This window comes from Ascidia mentula, chromosome 1, assembly GCF_947561715.1.
Source record: "Ascidia mentula chromosome 1, kaAscMent1.1, whole genome shotgun sequence".
NCBI lineage: Eukaryota > Metazoa > Chordata > Ascidiacea > Phlebobranchia > Ascidiidae > Ascidia > Ascidia mentula.
Genome location: NC_138566.1, coordinates 10680223 through 10704458, shown reverse-complemented (window position 1 = coordinate 10704458; position 24236 = coordinate 10680223). Strand labels below are relative to the sequence as shown.

The 24236-nt window shown below is 38.3% G+C and overlaps 4 protein-coding genes across 4 annotated transcripts; 2 read left to right on the top strand and 2 right to left on the bottom strand.

Annotated features, from left to right (window-relative positions):
- Positions 1-275: 275 nt before the first annotated feature.
- LOC145899648 (para-nitrobenzyl esterase-like) lies at positions 276-4005 on the bottom strand. The gene is made up of 10 exons (XM_082988540.1): positions 3641-4005; positions 3048-3159; positions 2678-2879; positions 2453-2577; positions 2142-2338; positions 1700-2000; positions 1477-1637; positions 1240-1404; positions 844-970; positions 276-750 (listed from the first exon to the last, which is right to left on the bottom strand). Exons 1-10 carry the CDS (start codon positions 3958-3960, stop codon positions 592-594), a joined length of 1869 nt encoding a protein of 622 aa, XP_082844666.1. The 5' UTR covers positions 3961-4005; the 3' UTR covers positions 276-591.
- A 2350-nt stretch (positions 4006-6355) lies between these two features.
- On the bottom strand, positions 6356-10473 carry LOC145899658 (crystal protein-like). The gene is made up of 10 exons (XM_082988551.1): positions 10093-10473; positions 9317-9428; positions 8963-9164; positions 8736-8860; positions 8429-8625; positions 7956-8241; positions 7738-7892; positions 7027-7191; positions 6717-6843; positions 6356-6653 (listed from the first exon to the last, which is right to left on the bottom strand). Exons 1-10 carry the CDS (start codon positions 10371-10373, stop codon positions 6489-6491), a joined length of 1815 nt encoding a protein of 604 aa, XP_082844677.1. The 5' UTR covers positions 10374-10473; the 3' UTR covers positions 6356-6488.
- Positions 10474-13011: 2538 nt separating this feature from the next.
- LOC145913276 (crystal protein-like) lies at positions 13012-16252 on the top strand. Its single transcript, XM_083000916.1, has 10 exons — positions 13012-13029; positions 13141-13342; positions 13407-13537; positions 13894-14102; positions 14194-14452; positions 14512-14669; positions 15026-15196; positions 15390-15516; positions 15714-15926; positions 16232-16252. The coding sequence occupies exons 1-10, from the start codon at positions 13012-13014 to the stop codon at positions 16250-16252; spliced, it is 1509 nt and encodes a 502-aa protein (XP_082857042.1).
- A 1903-nt stretch (positions 16253-18155) lies between these two features.
- Positions 18156-23564, top strand: LOC145913189 (cholinesterase-like). The gene is made up of 11 exons (XM_083000797.1): positions 18156-18308; positions 18630-18831; positions 18920-19044; positions 19185-19381; positions 19578-19863; positions 19925-20070; positions 20555-20719; positions 20896-21022; positions 21479-21617; positions 23069-23235; positions 23508-23564. The coding sequence occupies exons 1-11, from the start codon at positions 18156-18158 to the stop codon at positions 23562-23564; spliced, it is 1764 nt and encodes a 587-aa protein (XP_082856923.1).
- Positions 23565-24236: the final 672 nt, after the last annotated feature.

Here is a 24236-nt window from a genome sequence, read left to right as displayed (position 1 = left end):
CCCTGTTACTAAGGTCGAAAGGTAGGATCCCACCATCTTTTGAAGCATTGCGACCCTGTAGTTAAACTCCAATGACTTGATATTCCATTTAATTAAAATGTTAAAACGAAATTACTATTGAAAAGGCTTCAAAATTATCACTCAAGAACTATGGCATTTGCAAACCATATTATCTGTTAACAAGAACCTTTGCAATACAGACCGACAAATTGCAAACAATGACGTTAGCTTTGGTTTTTTTTTATTTAGTTTATTCTTTTAATTTTTTAGGGAAACACAATGCGATAATACAAACACAGAAGCGAAAGTTTTAATCTCCAAAAAAAAAAAGAGACAACACTTTCTTCTGGCAAAAAAAAATGAAACAAAAATGAAAATGCTAAACACTTTTCTTGATACAAAGTATATTTCAGAACAAAGGAATGACAAGCAAGGCTATAATATTTGAAGGGTAACACAAAGCACGCAAATACGTTTATTTAACAGGCTGCTATATAGTCCATAATTTGGACATGTTGTATTTTGTGCAATTTTCACTTCTCAGCATGTAAAAAGTTATGTTGCAGGAAAATTTTTACGATATTGTTGTCTTTAAAGTTCATCTTTTGAGTTTTCGTCATTTGCTTCGTTCGGCAAAGGTGGGTCGATATTTTTGTAAACACCGATCTTCTTGAAGAATTCACATATGAAGTACGTATAGTCCGAAGCAACAGAACTCTCAGGTACATTCAGTTCCGCGAGTGGCCAGTACTTGAATATATGAAAACATCTCTGATTATACACTACAGTTCCATGATAGGAAAGGATAATTCATTCAAAACGAACACCCAACAGTTAAAATACCTGGAATATATTTGTGTATGGTGGCCATTGCATGTTATCAGCACTGGGCATTCCTGTGTATGAAAAGTTTCCCCAATAGTTGCTCAGCATGTCCCGCATGATCTTGTCGTCATTCGAGAAACTGTAACTTAAATTCAAAAACGTGTAAAACATTGACCTAAACATTACATTCACTGCTTTAAGTTTATTAACGATGGTCTTAATGTTGAGACTGGGTTCGTGAATCACTACGCACACTATGATGTCACAGCAACCAGCAGAAGGACAGCTTATACTTCTTACACGCCATGTTTCTTTTTCTGTTTTGGGTTTAAATCCTCATTGCTCGCGAAAGTTTGTGCTTTTTAGAAAACAAGAGGCATTTCATCATTCTCTCATCACTCAAACTCCACTTACCCCCTTGGTTCGTTGCCGAACAAAAATAGAATTTCAGATCCATGGAAAGCTTTCCCAGCAAGAACTTTTGGAAGGTTGATTGCTTTGATAAACTTGGCATCCGGTCCATACTTGAAGTTGTAAAAGTAAATATTACTTTTTCTTTGCCCCGTTGTCTGCAAATACCTGTAAAGTGCATGTTAATGACAGTAAAGTGCATCTATTATGGCTACAATTGTGCAATGCGACAAAATTTACCTTGCCAAGGTTCGCGAGGGACACGAAAACGCATATGTCGTCAAAATTCTTTCAAGATTTTCCTTTATTTGGGTCGGTAGCTGAGAAGAATTCAAATACGGTACTCCAGGAATATTACCAAACAACTCTTTTATTTTCTTCCATAATGGCTCCAAAAACGCCTGCGTGAAGATTGACGATCAGGTTTTAAATACTACCTACGTATTTCATTTGTGTAACCTACTGTCACATCCTTAATATACTTTCCAATTTCCACAAGGAAAACTTCCAAAAACACAGACATCTCATCCTCGTTGTGTCCAATAATGACTTCCTTATCTGTGTTCCATTCACCTTTATGAAACATTGTCATTGGCTGCTCCGGAAAATCGTTGCCACCAATGACTGGACGAAACGGTTCTATGACATTAAGGCCAACTTCGATAAAAGTTTTGAATTCGGTGATTTCGTTTGTGAAAGGCTTGAGAAGGTGTTTGAAAACGATGGCAGTATGTTGTTTTATGATATTCTCCACTGGAGTGTCCCTGAAAGGAAGCAAATTTTAAAACAGAATTCAGTTTTAACCAAATATGATTTCATAACAATCGTGACTAGATTCATCAACTTTCACCGACTTATGTTTTTTTATTCTTAAGTATGTTGAAACAATATCATGCGGTATTTACTGTAAACATTTTAGTGAATCGCATTTTGTCAGTTCCAATAGCCAATCTGTGTTGTCCTGTGTTTCTTCCTTGTTCCTGTAACGAGCGGCTGCTGGGTTGCTTTGCATGATGGCTCGTTTGAAGTACGGAGCACTCTTCTTCGATGCAAGGTGAAGCATCACAGATTGACCTCCAGCACTTTCACCAAAAATCGTAACCTGCAATTGCAAGTAAATCGTATTGTACTAAATAACCTACATCGTCGACCATTCATAAAATCTGGTAGTGATTAATGCACATGCACAAAAAAGAAGGGCGATCGGTTTTCAAACCTGGTTTCTATCTCCGCCAAATTTCTTGATATTTTGATGAACCCATTGCAGGGCGAGTTGTTGATCTCCGATTCCTTGGTTTCCACTGAGTTCAGTGCCAGCGTATGTCAGGAAACCCAATGCCCCTGTTTAAGATAACATTCGGGAATATTTTCCACAAATTTATGTGATGTGTCGGGTTGGCATTGTAATCCTGTATAACAAATTTGGATAACAACTAATTACCGAGCCTGTAGTTGATGGTCACTACTATGGTGTTGGTTGCTTTGCTGAGCCAATGTCCGTCGTACCACGAATTAGTACCCGAACCGCCAAAAAACGCACCGCCGTGAATCCAGAATAAAACTGGAAGTAGATCTTTTTCTTCTCCTTCCACTATTTGATGCGGGACGTAGACATTAAGATTCAGACAATCTTCCCTTTGTATCTGCGTCACGAAACAAAGAACGTGAAAAATAAATAAAAATAAATTTAATCAACAAATATTATTCGTGTTACAATTTCATATGATCAAATGGTTGTCAGTTTGTTGGACCAATGGAACTACTTGTTGTGGTTTTAATATTCAGCACAGCATTAATACGGATGCACTCACCGGATCTCCCACATAACTACATTCCAACAAGCATGACTGAAAACATGTTACTTTGGACACCTTGCTTGCGTCGATCGGTTCCCTGGCCGCACGAAGCTGAGATTCCATAAATCTGTGTGATAAAAATGTGCCTTGTTCAGTGACTCTGGGAAATGTTTCCCATTTTGTTGCCACTGGCCCCGACGATAATAAACACATTTGTCTTGTTTATCAAGACTGACAGATTTTTAGACTGGAAATTAACGTTTCTGAGATTGTGATAATAAAATGACCGTGTAATAAATATAAAATTAAAATAGAGACACATCTTAAGCTTATACTAAATAGATGGTATTACTGCTTTCAGCAACTATGGTTAAAAGGTCGTGATTGTGCGAAAGGGCCGATGCCGAAAGGACATATTTTTTGTAAAACCGCGAAAAAAATTTATTGTAACAAAAAAATTGTGTGTTTTTACTTGTGCAAGAGACTATGACGATTATTACTTATTTATCCCACGCGCATTTACTATCCAGTGAATTTTCATATATTTGCACCCATCTTTTGAATCGTTGTTTTAGTCGTTGACATTCTCTTGAACCAAAATCACTCACCTCACAGGTTTTTCCCCATATGGGATTCCGTAGAAAACAGTGGAGTCGGAAAACAATGCACCGGTCACCTCCCCACTCGTTGTGGAAACAACTGCGCCTTCCGTACTCGGCCGTTCTGCAACTGCTTTGAAAAAATGCGAGGAATCCTGAAATACTCGACTGATGGTATTGAGTATAGCATCGTTCAAGTGATCAGCATCAGCTCCTGGCAATGCAGGTTGTTCATCACATATCACGCCAGAAACACACGCAAGTATCAGCAAAATTGCAGCCATCGCGCTGCGAAAGCCAACTTCCTGTGACATGTCGAAAGGTTGCATGTGTATGACTTGAAAGTTACCCGACTAGTTCTTACCAACACCACTTTTATAGAGCTATACTGCTGTGTTATTTGAAGACATAAACCTGATTCACAGTTGTGACAAACCACGCCGGAATCAATGTGTTGGTGGTCGGTGCAGTTAGCAATGAGGAAACGTGGGTTGCAACATGACTCAATGCATGTACCTGTTGACACTGCTGTGAACAACAAAACAACCCTTATGTGTGGTATTTGCCCATAAGCGTCGATAGCAGTATTCCTATTTCTTCTCACGTCTTTTGGGTCATGTCCAAAGTTTAATATTTAGGAATTAAAGCATTTTCAGATGATCTATTTTAGCTTAATTGATGGTAAAGCGAATGTGGAATATTCAAGTATCGCGAACGTGGTGTAAAATAATAATCCCAGAAAATCCTTTTGAGTCTCACATGCGCTCCAAATTCAAGGTCAGTTCATTCCATAATCCACAACTAGCAGAAAAAATAAACAAGAATAAGAAGAACTGAAGTAATTACACGGTCTCACGTAGAAAACATAAACTTATATTATTATCATTTATCTGACGGTCCAATTAGTCGCATGTTGGATTAATATAAATAAAAATGCCCAGGAAGGTTATCACGCAGGAATAAACTTCAGATACAGAAATCATATGGTATTTTGACCATTGTAGGCTGTTTGTGCGTTATATCTTGGCAAAGGAAAACCCGGATATATTCAACACGCCTCTCGGATTTGCTCACTTAACAGCAGTTAACAGGGGTTTTCCTGTTTTGAAATGTCTGTGGCTAAAATGAGTTTATTTAACTGTGGACAGGCGAAGTCGTTTTGTTTTGCAAACAAGAGTTGAACAAACACATTGAAAACCATGCACAATGCACAACAGTGTGACACACGAATCTTGGGTCTCATTTCGATGCGCGACAACATCTTATACTCATCCCTACTACGTAATACTGCTGATAGCAACAAACAACAAACAGATTCTCGTCCACAACCAAATGTTCACATTCCAAGGTGCATTTGCATTGACATTCTGAAGCATTTTGTTGTGTCGCCATTTAGTGCGTGTAACAACTGTTACGACAGATGGTTTTACAAATAGGCCTAACTCGTTTATTCTGTGGCCTTAAACAGCACATCACACTAGCACTTGACGTCTTTTTTTCGTGTAACTTTGTTTGGTTTCATGTGTTGGTTATTTCAAGTTTTTGTTTATTGTATGTTTACACAGCGCACAGAATTATTTCTTTGTTTTTATCGATATTCGCACTTACGTTTTATCTTTATTTACTTGCGTTTTTTTAGATGTTTGCCACGAGAAGTAACGCCCCAGTGATTACGCTGTTTGTTATTTGGTAAATTGACTTGCGACACAAGGCGACTAAAAAGTCGAGAGAATGATGCAGTGAGACTTTCACCAACCCTAAAAGTGATATAACCATAAATTCATCTTTTATGCAGAGTTTTGTCCACATCACAATTTGTTATCCGCAATAATGTGCATACGCTTAAAACGTCCATTTGGAATTTTTGTAGTAATTATTGGAAAAAATTCCAATAAAACTATGCAGTATCGCGAAGCACCATTTTAGGACCTCATTACTGTGCAGTTCGGAGGTTCAGATATGGGCCAACGAGACGCACTAAAACTAGGGCAGTACATTACCAGAGGGAAGCTAGTTATCAAAAAAACGGGGGTTACTCGACTATCTCACAAGGTAGCGGCTTGCGTTTATTATACGCAATAGATCATAGGCCGAACTTTTTAACGTTATAAAAATTACAAATAATACATATTTATATTAGGGTATGAATATGATATGAATACCTTGTTATAACTCCGAACATACTAGGTGACACCCAGCAAATATGTTTACAATACAATCTTATAATTCCCTGCTTTCGAACTTTACCAAGCTTTAATTGAATTTCGTGGGGACAAATGGGCAACTCAACCGAATATTAACCATAACCCCGTACGCCCTTGCGCGCTCCAGCCCTCATCGCCAGCTAACGATGACTTTGGACACAGGTAACTCGACTATGGTACGAAGTAGCGGCTTCCAACGAGAGGAAAGTTTAGCCTATAAACTATTACGTGGTAAAAAATCAAGCCGCTACTTCTTACAATTTCGTACGTTTGTTTGGCCATTGTGTGCTTTACAGTGGTTTGTCTCTGTTGTTTGGCACCTAGTTATGCGTGCTCAACGGATCGGCGTTGACGGTAGAGTACCAAAAAGTGGAAAGTTGTGCCTGGTTAGTTTATCAGATAGTACAGAGCTACAGTCACCAGTGGCAGTAATGACACCTTTCAGGTCAAGACAGTTACCTTGTCCGTGGCTCTATAAAAAACGATTTTACTTATTTTATTCTAACACACAAATGCAGGACTTTTGAAATGCTACTTAAATCAAACCGTTTATGTACAATTCAAATTTTCTTCGTTAGAACGAATTAACATTACCAGTATAACCGGTTGCATTTGTTAACATACAGTAACTATATACAATAGACTCCAACAAGTTAAAGTTCATATTTTAAGTTTTCATCATTTGTTTCGTTTGGCAAAGGCGGGTCGATATTTTTGTAAACACCGAGCTTGTTGAAAATTTCACATAATCCAAACTTCTCCGCGACAACAGAACTCTCCGGTACATTCAGTTCCACGTGTGGCCAGGACTTAAATAACTAAAAAGTTATAGTTTTAATAGTGTCAATACCTCATAAAAATTTACGCCGAAAGTTTAATACCTCGTATTTCTTTGTGTATGGTGGCCATTGCATTTCATCAGCACTGGGCATTCCTGTGTATGAAAAGTTTCCCCAATAGCTGCTCAGCATGTCCCGCATGATCTTGTCGTCATTCGAAAAGCTGTGACTGATTGAGCACAAAATACATTTTGTACAACTTTAGATAAATTCTTGGCACATGAATAAAATCCCGAAATATCCCCCAGAAAATACTTATTGTAGAAATTGTATTTTTCGTGGATAAACGTTTGTCCAACCGCTTAGGGGACACTTGCTTGGAATGCCGTCTTATTATTTACACACCACTCACCCGCTTGGTTCGTTGCCAAACAAGAAGCAAAGTTCAGATCCGTGGAAAGCTTTCCCGACAAGACCTTCTGGAAGGTTGATTGCATTGAGAAACTTGGTATCTGGTCCATACTTGAAGTTGTAATAGAAAAAGTTACTTTTTCTTTGTCCCGTCGACCGCAAATATCTTTAAATAAACGTAAATTTAGTTTTGCTTCTGTGTCCATCAGTGACACCATTTTTCCATGTCAGTGGTACCCAAGCTTTCCTGCAGCGACGCATTTGGAAAGATTCAACGAACTTGCAACTTTAACTTATTTAGGAGAAAAAATGAAACTCAGGAAACGAAAAAACTTTAACATGAGGGAGATTGTTTGGCGGGTCATGATGCGCTGGTATGAAAATGCGACCTCTTTAAGCGGCCTTTGCATTTAAGTTCGGTATCTCTACCAAACAATCTCCCTCATGTTAAAGTTTAAAAGCAATCGGACATCACAGAAGGCGGGATTGCCCGGATTCTACTGAATCTAATGACCGAAATGCGATATCTAAGAAAAAAAAAGTAAAAGCTTCGCAATGGGCGATCCTGCCTTGAAATGCGATTGCATAAAGGAATTTTGAGAAAGATTGTGACTTTAGAGGTGACAATCTTCTACACAAGAAATCACAAAATGTAATGCGACGCCCTTGATGACATGAGAACTGTGCGTTTCCAAACTGCAACCAAATTTACCTTGCCAAATTTCGTGAGGGACATGCAAACGTACATGTCGTCAAAATAGCTTCCACAAATTCTTTCGTTTGTGACGGCAAATGAGGAAGCTTTACGTTTGATAACCTTGTGAAATCCCCAATAAGCTTCTTTGCAAACGCCAACATTTCTTCTCCCTGGATGAAATTGACGGTAAGATTAGAAACGAATAGCACAGATATTTCACAAACAAAGCATACTCCAGAATTTTTTTTGAACTTTTCCATTTGTAAAAACAAAACTTCCAAAAACACAGACATTTCCTCCTCGTTGTGTCCAACAATGACCTCCTTATCCGTGTTCCATTCACCTTTACGAAACATTGTCATTGGCTGCTCCGGAAAATCGTTGCCACCAATCACTGGACGAAACGGTTCGATGACATTAAAGCCGGCTTCCAAAACAGTTTGGAAATCGATGGATGTTGGTGTGTGCTTCTTAGCGATGGCAGTGTGGTGTTCTACAACGTTTTCTGCTGGAATATCTCTGAAAAAACAGACAAATCCAGCGATAAAATCATCCCAGATGTATTTTGACGAAGTATTTTACTATTGCTTCTAACGCCTGTGCGTGTCGTTTAACAGTGATTTTTAAGATGTAACTCTTAGGTTATGAAACTTATGTCATGTTTGATTATATGACTTTCTACATAGTAGAATTATTTGCTTTTTACTGTAAACATTCAAGTGAATCGCATTTTGTAAGTTCCAGTAGCCAGTCTGTGTTGTCCTGTGTTTCTTCCTTATTCCTGTAACGAGCTGCTGCTGGGTTGCTTTGCATGATGGCTCGTTTGAAGTACGGAGCACTCTTCTTCGATGCAAGGTGAAGCATCACAGATTGACCTCCAGCACTTTCACCAAAAATCGTAACCTGCGATTGCAAGTGTATCGTATTGTACTAAATAACCTACATCGTCGACCATTCATAAAATCTGGTAGTGATTAATGCACAAGCACAAAAAAGGCAATCGGTTTTTAAACCTGGTTTCTATCTCCGCCAAATTTCTTGATATTTTGATGAACCCATTGCAGGGCGAGTTGTTGATCTCCGATTCCTTGGTTTCCACTGAGTTCAGTGCCAGTGTATGTCAGGAAACCCAATACCCCTGCATAAGAAAACATCCGGAAATTTATTTTACACAAATTTATGTGATGCGTCGGGTTGACATTGTAATCCTGTATAACAAATTTGGATAAGAACTAATTACCGAGCCTGTAGTTGATGGTCACTACTATGGTGTTGGTTGCTTTGCTGAGCCAAAGTCCATCGTACGATGGAAAATTTCCTGATCCGCCAAAAAATGCACCGCCGTGAATCCAGAATAAAACTGGAAGAAGATCTATTTCTTCTCCTTCCACTATTTGATGCGGGACGTAGACATTAAGATTCAGACAATCTTCCCTTTGTATCTGCGTCACGAAACAAGGAACGTGAATCAAACAAACTCAATCTCTCAAATATTTCATTATTAGTGTTGAAATTTCATGAGATCAAAACATTCTTGTTTTTTTTAGCTTAATGGTGCTCTATTAGCACAACCAATATTAACAGATGTACTTACCAAATCTCCAACTGATCGACATTTGGACATACATGATTGAAAACATGTTACTTTGGACACCTTGCTTGCATCGATCGGTTCCCTGGCCGCACGAAGCTGAGATTCCATAAATCTGTGTGAGAAATAAAACAAAACCGTCACAGTGACAAAACAGTTAAAATCTAAAATTGATGTAGTGAAAAAATCCAACATTGTTAACCTGCCTTATAGTATTGAATAAATACTTATAGGAGCAGTTAGAAATATTTTATATCATTCCCTTACTTAAAGAAATTATCCAAAAAATCGCCAAATTATATATAATTTCCTATTGTTTGTAAAATTATCATTGTGATGATACAACACAAAGTGATGTACGGATTCCCTTTTCACAAAAAAAAACAGTCTTTTAATGACCATGGAAATCTTGTGTAACCAACCGTGACGTTTATCCAGATATTTGATATACCTTGACATATATTTTAAATCTGAAATTCCTGTTGCTGCCAGGCATATTGCTATTTAAAGATATACTGCTCTTATGGCATAAAATATGCGTGCTGTGTTTCTTTCGTCTGCCATGCGGCGAGACTTCATCAGATATAACGTAAAAAGTGCACGGGCGTGTTATAGTGTAGTTCACTGTTTGCGTTATACCTGATGAAGTCTCGCCACATGGCAGACGAAACGTCGAAGAAATACAGCACGAATATTTTATGCCAGAAGAGCAGTACATTTTTAAATATTTTAAATCGTTGTTTTAGTCGTTGACATTCTCTTGCACCAAAATCACTCACCTCACAGGTTTTTCTCCATATGGGATTCCGTAGAAAACAGTGGAGTCGGAAAACAATGCACCGGTCACATCTCCACTCGTTGTGGAAACAACTGCGCCTTCCGCACTCTGCCGTTTTGCAACTTTTTTTGAAACACTTTGATAAGAAATTTGGAATACTTGTCCGATGGTGTTAAGTATGGCATCGTTCAAATCATCATCTTCAGTCCTTGGCAACGAATGTTCTTCTTCGCATCCCACGGCAGAAATACAAGCAAAGAGCAACAAAATTGCGGCAAACATTGCGTTACAAAACTCAACTTGCTTTGACCTGACAAAAGGTTGCAGCCGCTGCAAAAATAACCGAGCAGTTCCTACCGGCGCTCTTTTTGTTATGCGACGCTGCTATTCTGTCTGAAGATTCAATTTTCTGACACGGTCGGTATCAAATATCATATAGGTAGGCGTGGTTACATAGGAGTTAGTTGGTCCGTGACTCACCTCATTCATGGGATCCACACGGCCCAAGACTGATGAATGCTTCGATTTTTTACCCCGAGCCTTTCGCGGCACAATATTAAATTTCTGAATTAAGGCACAGCGTACTTTGGAATGTTTTATTCCTATGTGCGGTAAAAACACATGCAACAAACAACAAGCACACTCCCGTCCACAACTTTCCAACCAAATATACCCATACAAGGTGTTTATTTCAATGTTATTCTTAATTTTAGTCGCCTTTAAAACTTTTACGATTTGTATGCCTGCTATTATATAGACGACTTGTAATACACATATATGTTGCGTAAATGCGCAAGTTGCATGAATATTTTACAAGAAGTAGATTTCCTTTTTATCTGAAGTAACCACCTAAAATTTAACCTTTTCCAAACATCTTCCATTTTCGTGTGATGCAATCGCTGTAAATAATCAAAAACAAATCCATCATCATTCACATGATTTTCCTCATGTGTTTTGGGCCCTTGTTTGTAGAATGTAGTTTTATGAAACAGGGTGCGAAACAACGTTTAAGTAAACACTTATATTGCCATATCCACCCCGACGACAACTGACAAACAAACATGACATGGCGCAACGTAACGTTTCGCATTTACCTCGTTAGCCTTTGCTTTACGACATTCCTAACACGCTTTAGTGTAACTTTGTCACTATATAAACTTCGTGAGTATTTTTACTGATGCGAGAATTTCAGTTGCTCTTTTCAATCGTGTTTCAAGTTGTTTGGAGCAAGGCTTCTCAAACTGGGTTCAGCGAACTTGTTATAACTATACGACAAAGAACGTCAAACTTAATTTTGTAAGGTGTTGTGATCATATGTCTAGGTTGTGGCGTTATTTTTGTGTGTTTTGGATCAGCTTGTTGGGCGAAAAAAACTGATGTGACGTAAGATTGGCTTCTCCTCGAATTGTCGACCTTATGCTGCATTAATTGTTTTGTCCGTGCACCAAACAATTTAAGACACCCTGTGTTTGAGGGTTGATTGGATGCAAACATTTCCTTGTCTACATTTTTTAATTGGATCAAATAACCACAGTGCGGGATAGAGTGTTATCAGAATTGGCAAGCGAAGTCAGACTTTATTGCGATCAAGTTGTTTAGCATTGAGTCAGTAATGGTGCAAGTTCCGCTACACATATCGCTTGCATCTAAAACACATATTGGATCTTTGTGGAACTTTAGCAAAGGGCTTGTGAGTAAGATTGCTAAACCTCTGCAGCACACAAGGTTTTAGAAATAGTGAAAGGTCATTTTTGCGCCCCACATTGTAACTTCTCACAGTTTGCATGGTTGGGGAACAATTTGCCGGGCGTTCGTATAAAATCTGCGTTGTTTGTAAAAACAACAACCACATTAGGGTGCTACATCTGTGGGCAAAGCGGGGCTTGCGACCCTGGGCATATTATATACTCACAACCACGGTTTGCAAACAAAGTTTTTGACACAACGTAACCTTTCCACAATTCCATGTTGGGCTGTCTGGGGCGCTGGTTAAAAATTACAAGACAAGTGTTTCATCAATGTTAAAAAGTTTCCAGCGAAGCAAACATACGGCTTCACTCTACCCAACTATTTTTAGGGGTAGTTAATTTTGGATAGTAAAGTTTGTCTGCGATAAAACCGTTTTAATTATTTTTTGCCAGTCATTTACGAAGCCATGAGGGAGAAAAATGTTTAGACTCGTATAAAACAATATGTAGAATTAGATCGAATGTTAACACAGTGCATTAAATATGAAAATAGCAGCATAGGAATATTAAAGAGCCAGAACATTGTGTAAACTGATAATAGTCTTATGATAATGGGTCGTTTTCAATTGCTTGTACTGATTGCTATTGCGGCATTGTGCAATGCAAAAGCCGTAGACAAGCAGTTTGAAGGTCCACGCAATTTGGAATGGTTTACCTCTGTTGCTCATTCGGTCGAAGAATTTGTGAGAAAGCATGAGGAATCAAGCGAACGTGCAGGGAAAGAAGTAGGCGCTGCAAAGACGTTTCCACAAGTGTCTACCAGCAGCGGAACTCTGATTGGACGAACAATGGACGAATCGCACGCCTTCTACAGCGTTCCTTACGGCAGTGTGCCTAAAAGGTGTGTATACATACGTCACGAAGCAATCTGTCGTTAACCTGAGACACTTATGGTCGTTATCCAAACTGCATGCTGTTTTGTGGCGCTATCCACCAGTAATATTTGTTTAGTCATAAATATTAAATGCAGTAAACGTCAGAATTTTTAATGATGAAAGTATTTTCGGAAAACTGCTGTTACTAGAACTCGTTTATATCTGACAGTCATTAACCACGTTTATTTTTGTCACAGATACATGCCTCCGCAACCCATTTCGAATACTGCATCGCTCAATGTGTCGGAACCAAACTATTTGAGATGTTTTGAGGGTCCCGCTACTTGCACCGACCAAATGGTTTGCAACAAAAATGTAAGAACATTCATATTTGCACTGTGTAAAGTTTAGAGGCAGTTAAGTTTGTTATACGCAAGTACGCAGTGACCTTCAGTTAGTAAATTAATCATCACCTTTTTGCTTAAGTACAACGAAGAATGCTTGGTACTCAATATATTTGTCCCCTCCACGGTGGATTTGAGCAATCCGACCTCAAGTAAACTTCCAGTAATGTTCTGGATACACGGTGGCGCGTTTTTCCTGGGAGCAGGAACTGTCAACTTATACGATGGTCGATGGTTCACTAACACCACAAACACAATCATGGTGGCCATTAACTATCGTTTAGGTAGGCTATATATATATATATTACCGACCTTACGTAGTCTCTTAATGCATTTCCAATGTCGCAGACGCTCTGGGCTTTTTGGTGTTAGAAGAGGGAGACACAAAGTTCGAAGGCAATCAAGGTCTCAAAGACCAGCAGCTTGCTTTGCAGTGGGTACAAGACAACATTGAAAACTTCGGGGGCGACAAAGAACAGGTTGAATGTTTTACGTAAAAAATATACGTGCATGCAAATATATCATGAAATTCCTAACTTTAAGATATCTTCTGATTATCTGAGATATGGATTGATCTCTCTGATAAACAGAAGATATTTTTGCGCACATATTTCCTTATTTAATAGTGATACTCAACAGTGTCTGTCATCTCCTTTTTCACTGTTTGACTTTGATAGAGACTTTGAAATTCATTAAGATGGACTATGTTCAACTATGTGTATATTTTGGTGTTTTTTCGACGCCTGGAAACCAATGGTTTACCAGCTTCTCATTATGTTGGAGAATTCATTGATTTAGAGTTGATATTGGTATCGAGTTTAAATTTTAAATTCAGGTCACAATCTTCGGAAACAGTGCCGGTGGGCAGTCTGTGATGTTACACTTGTTATCCAATGTGAGCAAACCCATGTTTAAACGAGCCCTCATGCAAAGCAACCCGGCTGTGTTTTATTACCAAACACCAGACGAAGCAAAGTGGATAACGGAGTTGCTACTAGAAGCACTCGGCTGCAATGCAAATCAAAGTGACGCTGATTGTCTTAGGTAAGTTTAAAAATGGTGACTTTGCATTTTATATGATAACATTCTTATACTTTTAATACAATGAAAATAATGCAGTTTCCTGTAACGTTAGACAAGCATCTCCAGATCAAATTGTCAACGTTCGACCGTTAATAATGGCAGCAGCTGGCTTTGCGGGGGATATTTACAGTATGGTTGAGCCATATCGACCGGTAATTGGCGGCGTGGAGTTCACCGATCAACCACTGAACCTGTTCCGTGACGGAAAATGGCAAAGCGACAAGGAAGTCCTGCTTGGAACACAAACCGACGAGCTTGGATTTGTAGACGCTTTATTTGAAAACTTTCCTTTGCCTTGTGCGTTTTACAGGGTACGAAAAAATCTAGGTTGTTATTAGATACAAGTGGTACGTGATCGCTGGTTTTACAGGCACTGAACACAGCGCTACTCGGTGACTATTATGGAACACAAATCGTTGATGCGTACATGGACTTGGATGGTCTCAACGTTAGATCAGACTGCGCTCCAACTTTGGCCGATGAAATTGCGGACATGTTTTTTGACTGTCCAAGCCGAACTCTGGCCAGGTAGGTGGTGTTTGTATGCACCTTACATATTTCATATATATTAATTCAACATTGCATCACCATTAGCGTGTTATGTCCCGTCCCGAATATTCAAGATTTGCAGTGAAGGATTTTCAAAGTATTTGATGGGTGGACATATGTTTTAATATGATTTAATGTTGAGCATGCCTAATCAAAATTAACTATTTGGCTTCAACCAAACCTTCAGGCCGACCACGCTGCACGCTTTAAGATCTAAAGACACGCGACTGTGTTTTGTTTTTGCAAATAAAAATTTTTAATATGAATATTCAGGTGATTAGCGCCGTTTTTCAAATTTTTTTTTACCGAATTTGTTATGTTCGATTTATCCTCAGATTTATGTCACAAACATCGGCGTTTCCAGCACCTTCTCCAGTGTATCTATACGCAAATGAACATGCTTTGGATGGGGAGCAGTGTTATGGAGAGGATTCAAACGGAACTTGTGGTATGGCTGTACATGGACAGGAAAACTATTTTGTTTTCGGGACAGGACCTCAAGTCGGGTATGGCTAAAGACAAATATAGCAACTAAACTTGTTGTGTTCAATTGAACATCGTCTGTGTTGTGTGTCTATGTATTATCATTGTAGCCATGGACATGCTTTGTAATCCATTTTACAAACCCAAGTAACAAGCATTCAAATCGTTTTTGGAAAAATTTAAATATCCGATGTTCTATTTCTGTCTTGCATGTAGGTGGGACTACACAGAAGATGATGAACTTGTCGTTGCGATGTTCAGTGATTACTGGGGAAGTTTCGCTCATACGGGCCACCCATCACCAAACACCAACACGTGGCCTCCATACATCCCACAAACACAAGTAAACTTACCCAAAACTCTATGTGCTACGCGAGATAAATTTATCGTCAAAATAACTTTAAATTTAACTGCGCATGTTTTTATGGGGACATGTACACACCTCTATATATGTTTTGTAATATTTTTTAAACTTTTTTTACATCGAAGCTTGGATATTTGTCTGATTAAGGTATCATACACAGTATTTTGCAAATGTAGGAAGGTGGGACGATAAAGGGATGGTCAAACATCCGCATTATGGCGCCAAAGAGCACGGTGGAGAGTGGTTATCGGCAGGAATATTGCGATTTCTGGGATTCGATCGGGTTTTACGTCAATTTTACGACACCAACCACCATCCTTCCAGATGTGACCACTGCACACACAGAAAGTGATATAGACGTAACGAGTCAAACTACAACTAATTCTGTGGTAGATACGGTTATGACAACTTCATCAGCTAATTACTGCACAGCAACGATTTGTAATATTTTTCTCTGTTTGTTCATCGCATTTTTCTGTCATGTGTGTTAATTAATTGTACATGCCAAGGAGAAAGTATTTGCTTTTCGCATACTGAGTTTCTTTAATAATTTCAATGAGTATCGTCTTCCAATCCGTTCAAACGATTGCAAATCACAGAGATATTTGTTGTTGTACTGATGTAAATATTCAACCAACGCAATTCTGTTAGCTTGTTGTTGCCACACCAATAAACGTTGCTTGTTTTTATTTAGAACGTGTATCATGAAATTTAATTCATTCTTCAGTAAATTACTTGAACACTTTTTTGTAATCCTGTTACTTTAAAATCTCCCTACAAGAAATAAAAAGGATGCTTTATTGCATAAGGAGGCAGGAGAGCTCCATTAAGAATGAGGCCCTTATACTGAGTGATCTCAGCCGTATTTCGAATTTCCATAACCCCATAGATCAGTTTGTAGAGCAGTCGCCTCGGTATCATTGGTTCAAACTTCACCGGGAGCATTTTCGTATTTTGCGATCCCAAGAAGAAATTTGATTTTTGTTCTCGAAATAGCGGAAACACGGATGCTTGAAGATTATAATTAACGCGACTAGACGACGTACAGTGCATATATGGTAAACAGTGTCTGAAAGCGTCGAGCAAATTATGTACAGCAGACAAGCAACAATGTATAAAGTCCATTCTCAAGACCGAAATAAAAAAGCCGTTTTACTGGATTTGAAAAAAGCGTTGTCCAGCGAAATGTCAACAAAAACTTTAGTTAAGTTCTGTTCATGACTTATGTAACTAGGTCTAGTGATGCTATTGGCAAGAATAACCTCGATTTTATAATTTACCCAGCAGTTTACAATAAATTTTGTGCTAACTTCTACCAACGTGTACCAACTGTATAGCTGATTTTCATCATTCCTGTAATAATAAAAAATCAAATGGAATAAATTTTAGCTTTAGTACAATTTGTACAATGATTCTAACACGTGTTAAACTCACATTGTGGTGTGTAACATAGAATCTGCATTTGGTTGAACTAAGCACGATTAGATAAAAATCTCAGCCCGTCTCTTGAAAATATGAACAAAGCTTGGAAATAAGCACGGTATATGGCAACCCTGCTTAGTGGCAAGTTTATGTGGAGACTTTACCGACAATAAAAAACAATATCCCAGCGGCAGAATAATATTATAAACGAAATCTGTGCACAAATAAACATTACAATAAACAATAGTCCAGCGGCAGAGCCCAAGAATTGTACATTATGTTTTCATATTTATTGCACTGTGTTAACATTCGATCTAATTCTGTGTTGTTTTTTATACAATGATTTTGTAAAAATTAAAATTGACTTTGCTCAGATTAATCACAACGGTTTTATCCTAGTCAAATTTTATCACCCCAGATCAACTACTATGAAAATAGTTTGGGAGTGAGGCAGAGTAAAGCCGTATGTTTACTTCGCGGGAGATTCGCTGCAGGTCCTACTTCGGCCACACAAATAGTAATATTTTGTAATTGCAAGCTAACTGGGTGGCGAAACCATTTATTTTGTCAATGCTGAACATTTTGGTCGTATAGTAACGTCTGACTTCGCTTACGAAAATGTAGGCAAGGGGACTTTTGCATCGAATCAACCCTTCAACACAGGGTTTCTCAACTTATCGGTGCACTGATTAAAACATCACGTGTCATAAGGTTGGAAATCCGAGAAAAAGTGAACCATCCGTTTTTTCGCCCAACAAGCTAATCCAAACCGCACAAAAATAACGTGATAACCTAGACATATGATCACAACAGCTTACGAAATTATGTTTGTCCTTATTTGTCATATCGTCACGGACCCCAGGGATTTGCAAACAGCAACATAGCAGCGTCGCATAACAAAAGGAGAGGTACTAAGTCACCGACCAACTACTTTGTAATCACGCATACCTTTAGTGTATTTGATACCGGTCGAGTCAAAAATAGGATCATGTGTTTATACAGACAGCGTAGCAGCGTCGCATAACAAAAGGTGAGGTGCTAAGTCACCGACCAACTACTTTGTAATCACGCTTACCTTTAGTGTATTTGATAACGATCAAGTGTTAACACTACAGACAGAATAACAGCGTCGCAAAACAAAAAGAGCGCCGGTAGGAACTGCTCGGTTATTTTTGCAGCGGCTGCAACCTTCCGTCATGTCAAAGCAAGTTGAGTTTTGTAACGCAATGTTTACCGCAATTTTGTTGCTCTTTGCTTGTATTTCTGCCGTGGGATGCGAAGAAGAACATTCGTTACCAAGGGCTGATGATGATGATTTAAACAATGCCTTGCTTAGCATCATCGGGCAAGTATTCCAAATTTCTTATCAAAGTGTTTCAAAAAAAGTTGCAGAACGCCAAAGTACAGAAGGCACAGTTGTTTCCACAACGAGTGGAGAGGTGACCGGTGCATTGATGAAGCGAGGGTTACTCGCGAAAAATTATTTACAAGTCAGTCTTCTTTCAAGAGTGCCAAAACAGGACAATTCATTTATTGTCGCAGAAATTTATGTCTTTGAACCACAAAGTAATGACGTCTTGATCTTCTGAAATTTTAAGAATATATTAAATTAATTTAAATATTTTAAAGAATAAATTTATTTTTTTCACGTTCCTTGTTTCGTGACGTAGATACAAAGGGAAGATTGTCTGAATCTTAATGTCTACGTCCCGCATCAAATAGTGGAAGGAGAAGAAATAGATCTACTTCCAGTTTTATTCTGGATTCACGGCGGCTTTTTTTCTGGCGGATCAGGAAATTTTCCATCGTACGACGGGTATTGGCTCAGCAAAGCAACCAACACCATAGTAGTGACCATCAACTACAGGCTCGGTAACTATTTATGTTCAAGATTACAATGCCAACCCGACACATCACATAAATTTGTGTAAAATAAATTTCCGGATGTTTTCTTATGCAGGGGCATTGGGTTTTCTGGCATACGCTGGCACTGAACTCAGTGGAAACCAAGGAATCGGAGATCAACAACTCGCCCTGCAATGGGTTCATCAAAATATAAAGAAATTTGGCGGAGATAGAAACCAGGTTTGAAAACTATTTGCAAGAGTTATGAAAGTATCAGTACAATAAAATGTTGGATAAGTGATTTTATTTAGGTTCTTGAATTTAGGTCTTTTGTATTCAACACATTCGTTGCTGCTTGTGCGATTTACATGAATTTGCAGGTTACGATTTTTGGTGAAAGTGCTGGAGGTCAATCTGTGATGCTTCACCTTGCATCGAAGAAGAGTGCTCCGTACTTCAAACGAGCCATCATGCAAAGCAACCCAGCAGCAGCTCGTTACAGGAACAAGGAAGAAACACAGGACAACACAGACTGGCTATTGGAACTTACAAAATGCGATTCACTGAAATGTTTACAGTAAAAACACAAATAAATTGTGTTTGTTAAAATAATTCTAAAAGCAATGAAGTCTGAAAATTCTTTATGTCATATATTGATAAAGTAAAAGTTACATCCTAAAAACCCAATTTAAGACGCAAGTTGAAGCAATACTAAAATACTTTCAAATGAAAAAATACATCTGGTATTTTATTGCTGGGTTTGTCTTTTCCAGAGATATTCCAGCGAAAAATGTCACAGAACACCACACTACCATCGCTAAGAAGCACATATTACCATCACTATCTCCTTCTATCGCAACATTTTTGGAAGTCGGCTTTAATTTCGCTGAACCGTTTCGTCCAGTCATTGGTGGAAACGATTTTCCAAAGCAGCCAATGACAATGTTTCATAAAGGTGAGTGGAACACAGATAAGGAGGTCATTGTTGGACACAACGAGGATGAGATGTCTGTGTTTTCGGAAGTTTTGTTGATGGAAATTTTTGAAAAACATCCAGGAGTAGGTTTTGATCGCGAAATATCTGTGCTATGTATTAAATCTTACCGAAATTTACATCCAGAGTGAAGAACTGTTGGCGTTGGTAAAGCAGTTTATTAAGAATTTCTCAACGATTGTTAATTTGCTGGACTTATCACTAACAAATCAATTTGTGGATGCTTTTTTGACGACATATGTGTTTGCATGTCCCTCACGAAATTTGGCAAGGTAAATTTGTTGCAGTTTGTGAACGTACAGTGCTTATGCTTTCCAGGGCGTAGTTTTATTTTGTGACTTGCTAGTGTCGGGAGTCATTAACTCAGCCTCTTAGAATTGCTTTATGCCATCGCATCACAAGGCAGGATCGCCCACTGCGCGGTTCCTTACTCTGTTATCTTGGCTATCTTATTTTATCCGATTTTTTTTTCCGGAAAGAAATGCCGATTGAAAATGTGAAGGTTGCTTTAAAGGTTCTGCGTTTCCGTACCAGCATATCCTGATCACAATACACAAATCTAACAATAACTTTCACCTTTTTTTTCGTTAAAACGCTTCATTTTATTTCTCCTAAATAAGTTAAAACTGAGTGACGCGGTGAATTTTTTCGCACGCCGAAAAGATGGGAAACCACTGACATAGCAAAATGTAGTTACTGATGATTATATTATGATAAAAAAACCAGACGCATCATTAAATTCATGTTTATTTAAAGGTATTTGCAGTCGACGGGACAAAGAAAAAGTAATTATTTCTATTACAATTTCAAGTACGGGCCGGATGCCAAGTTTCTTAAAGCAATCAACCTTCCAGAAGGTCTTGCCGGGAAAGCTTATCACGGATGTGAACTTTTGTTCTTGTTTGGCAACGAACCAAGCGGGTAAGTAAAAGAGAATATTATGAAGATATTTTTTAGCAAATATTACCTGAGCGATTTGACAAACGCTCAGCAACGAAAAAGACTCTTCTACAGTAAGTATTTTTTTGCTGGGGAATATTTAATCATGTGCCAAGAATTTATCCAGAGTAGTACAAATTAATTTTGTGCTTAATCAGTCACAGCTTCTCGAATGACGACAAGATCATGCAGAACATGCTGAGCAGCTATTGGGGAAACTTTTCATACACAGGAATGCCCAGTGCTGATGAAATGCAATGGCCACCATACACAAATATATTCCAGGTATTGTACCATTTGGCGTAAGAACATAACTGACTGTTTTGTGGATTTTCAATATAAACCAAAGAGCCAATGCAATAGTCGAGAATTTCATGCTACAGACGTTTCGATTGTTGTATTACAATCAATTTTAGAGTAAAATGAAGGCGAACCGTCAAAATGGTACGGTGAAGTTACCATGAGTACAAAAGGGGAGAGTGGAAGAAGCGCAATTGTTGAGATTAGAAGCCGAACAGCGAGTTGCCTGTGGTAGTGATAAAAACAAAGGTTAAAAAAAAACAAATTAAATTTATAAATTTTTATAAAATACACTTTTTTACTTGTCGCAACTTCACCGTTCCATTTTGCCGGTTCGCCTTTATTTTACACTGAAAATGATTGTAATACAACGATCGAAACGTCTGTAGCATGAAATTCTCGACTAATGCATTGGCTATTTTACTTTCGGCATAAATTTAGTCGTTCAAGCCGTGGTCACACGTGGAACTTAATGTACCGGAGAGTTCTGTTGTCGCGGACAAGTTTGGATTATGTGAAATTTTCAACAAGTTCGGTGTTTACGAATATATCGACCCTCCTATGCCGATGGAAGCAAACAGTAAAAAGTCAAACGCCCACAGCAATCTTTATTTGTGTATATTTTGTGTAGTCTTTGTGTTGAAAATTGTGCAAATTGTACATAAACGGTTTGATTTAAGTAGCATTTTAAAAGTCCTGCATTTGTGTGTTAAAATAAATTTTACATAACGCAAAATCGTTTTCATAGAGCTACAGACAAGGTGACTGTAACTCTGAACTAGCTAGTAAACTAGCTAGATGTATAAAAACTTTCCATTTTGTGTCAATCGTTTTCCACAAATTTTAGTGTAAAAAACTAAATATATACGCAGAGGAAATAGCAAATTGTGATAAGTGAGCCGCAGACAATGCCGATGTTGCGACCTTTAGTTGGCAAGGCGCGCTGATGAGACCTGGTAAGGTTATCTGTGGTTGTGGATTGCAACGCCGAAAAGGCTATATAACTGTCACATTGTAATATGTAGCAAACAATCTGCATTTGGTCAAACTAAGCACGATTCGGTCAAAATCTCAGCTCGTCTCTTGAAAATATAAACAAAGTTTGGAAATAAGCACGGTATATGGCAACTCCGCTTAGTGACAGGTTGATGCGGAGACTTTACCGACAGTAATAAACAATATCCCAGCGGCAGAGCTCAGCAAATATGTATTTTGTGATAAAAGCATTCAATTTGGCGCGATTGTGCAGAATGACAATACAAAATATTTAGTTACGGAGTCACTCGAAATTCCCCCACTAGTAGTGGAATTTTACCCACTGGTTTTTATTCATTGTATGATGGATTGTATGTAACTTTATTTTACTGTAATACACTTTGTATAAACTCCCCGACTAGTTGTCCCATCTTTTATGTCCGATGTTGTCATTTTCACGCCATTACTTGATACGATAATAGCACTTTTATGTAATAACCACGTTGGAGTAGCCTACTCTAAAACGTGGCGAAAACCAGATTCGGATTGGCTATTTATCTTAGAATTCCAAAAAAATGCGATCTACAAAGGAAAGATTTAACTGAAAATTCATTCAAACGTGTAGTCGAATCCAAGTGAATAGCTCCTTAGATGTAAACATTGTTCAAAAGGTGGAAAAAGATGGTATCGACCATCTTTACGACACTAAAAAAAAACAAAAAACATAACGTCACCTTGCAGTGTACTTGGTTAATTTGTCATTAATTTTTAACACCACGCAAGATGTTTTGTTTACAGTTTTGCGATACATCCGCCATCACAGCAACATAAAGCTGTAAATTTAAAAGTTGGACTACTGATTCATTTGTCAGACACGTATAGGCTACAGAAAATGTGACCATCAGCGTCACATCCAAGTTTGTAATTTACATACTGCGGCATCACAGCTCGCTTATCTAGAAATGATGTGATGCAGCAGTCACGCCACCCGAGCAAAGTCCATCGCAGTTATAAAAAAGTTTGAAAACAACGACACACACTTTTCCAACTATGTAGCTTTCTCTCAATCAGACGCAGAGAGGGATGTTTACCAGAAAAACGACACTGAGTTAACTTTAAACAACCATCGTGATGTGACTTTGCTCAAAGTTCCTGTATTGGCTTCAGGCCATTTCGAAAACGTGGTTCGATTTCTGACATCAACAGTCCAAAGTTCGGAGGTTGTAAGCTTGGAATTTAACGTGATATTTGTAACTTCGCGACACGGGTCATAAATCCACAAATATACTTTTTGTATATTTCAGAAAGACAAAACGATGACAAGTATAAAAAACTTTATTTTACGCAAAAACAATACATAAGCTTTACGCCAGTCCGATGTTCAAAATGTCTGTTATCACATATATGCGTGTAACAAATATTATGCAGCCTCATCCGTACACAATTGTAGGTTTAGTGCAAATTTTCACGTCTATTGAAAAACAAATATTTTCAGCTTTTTTTGGAGTCGGACAACGACATTTTCGGATTAAAGCAAGAAATTCGTTCCTAGAAGTCTTGAGTTATGGATCACGGGGTTTCAGAATGTTCGTTTAAACTAGTCTGGCTGTGCTCGAAGTGTATAATGATTTATTGGACGTTTGTTCCGTCCATATACTTGGAAAGAATGTTTCTGTTCAATTGGTTTTAAGTTGCGTCTCGAAGAATATTTAACAGAACTATAAAAATATTTATAATCATTGCCAAAAAAATAGACTCACACGTATAAAAAGCATCGGCAGGCGTCACGACCAAGGTGGTAATTTACATACCGCGGCATCACAGCTCTGTTGTCTGGAAATGATGTGATGCAGTCACGCCCCCCGAACAAAGTCCATTCAGATCGAAACAGACAAACTCGTCATTCACTTTTCGGACTTTGGACTCAAAGGTCATTGCCAACACGAAAATCTGATCTATGCGATCAGATATTCCTATAGAGAGGCCTTGAAAAACTAACGGTGTTTTGTATGAAACTTTTCTCCGACATTTTCCGTAGGGGGTGCTGTGGATGACTTTTGTAACTCGCACTCTGTGACTTTTGAAGTTCACAACAATACCTTGCTTTCCATGCGAAATAAAATAGACGACTATGGTCTCACTGTCTTGCTAATAAAATGAGGAAAAAAGAAAATGAAGACTTTTAGCCACCGTTTCTTCAGTTATTTTTACACAACACACCGCT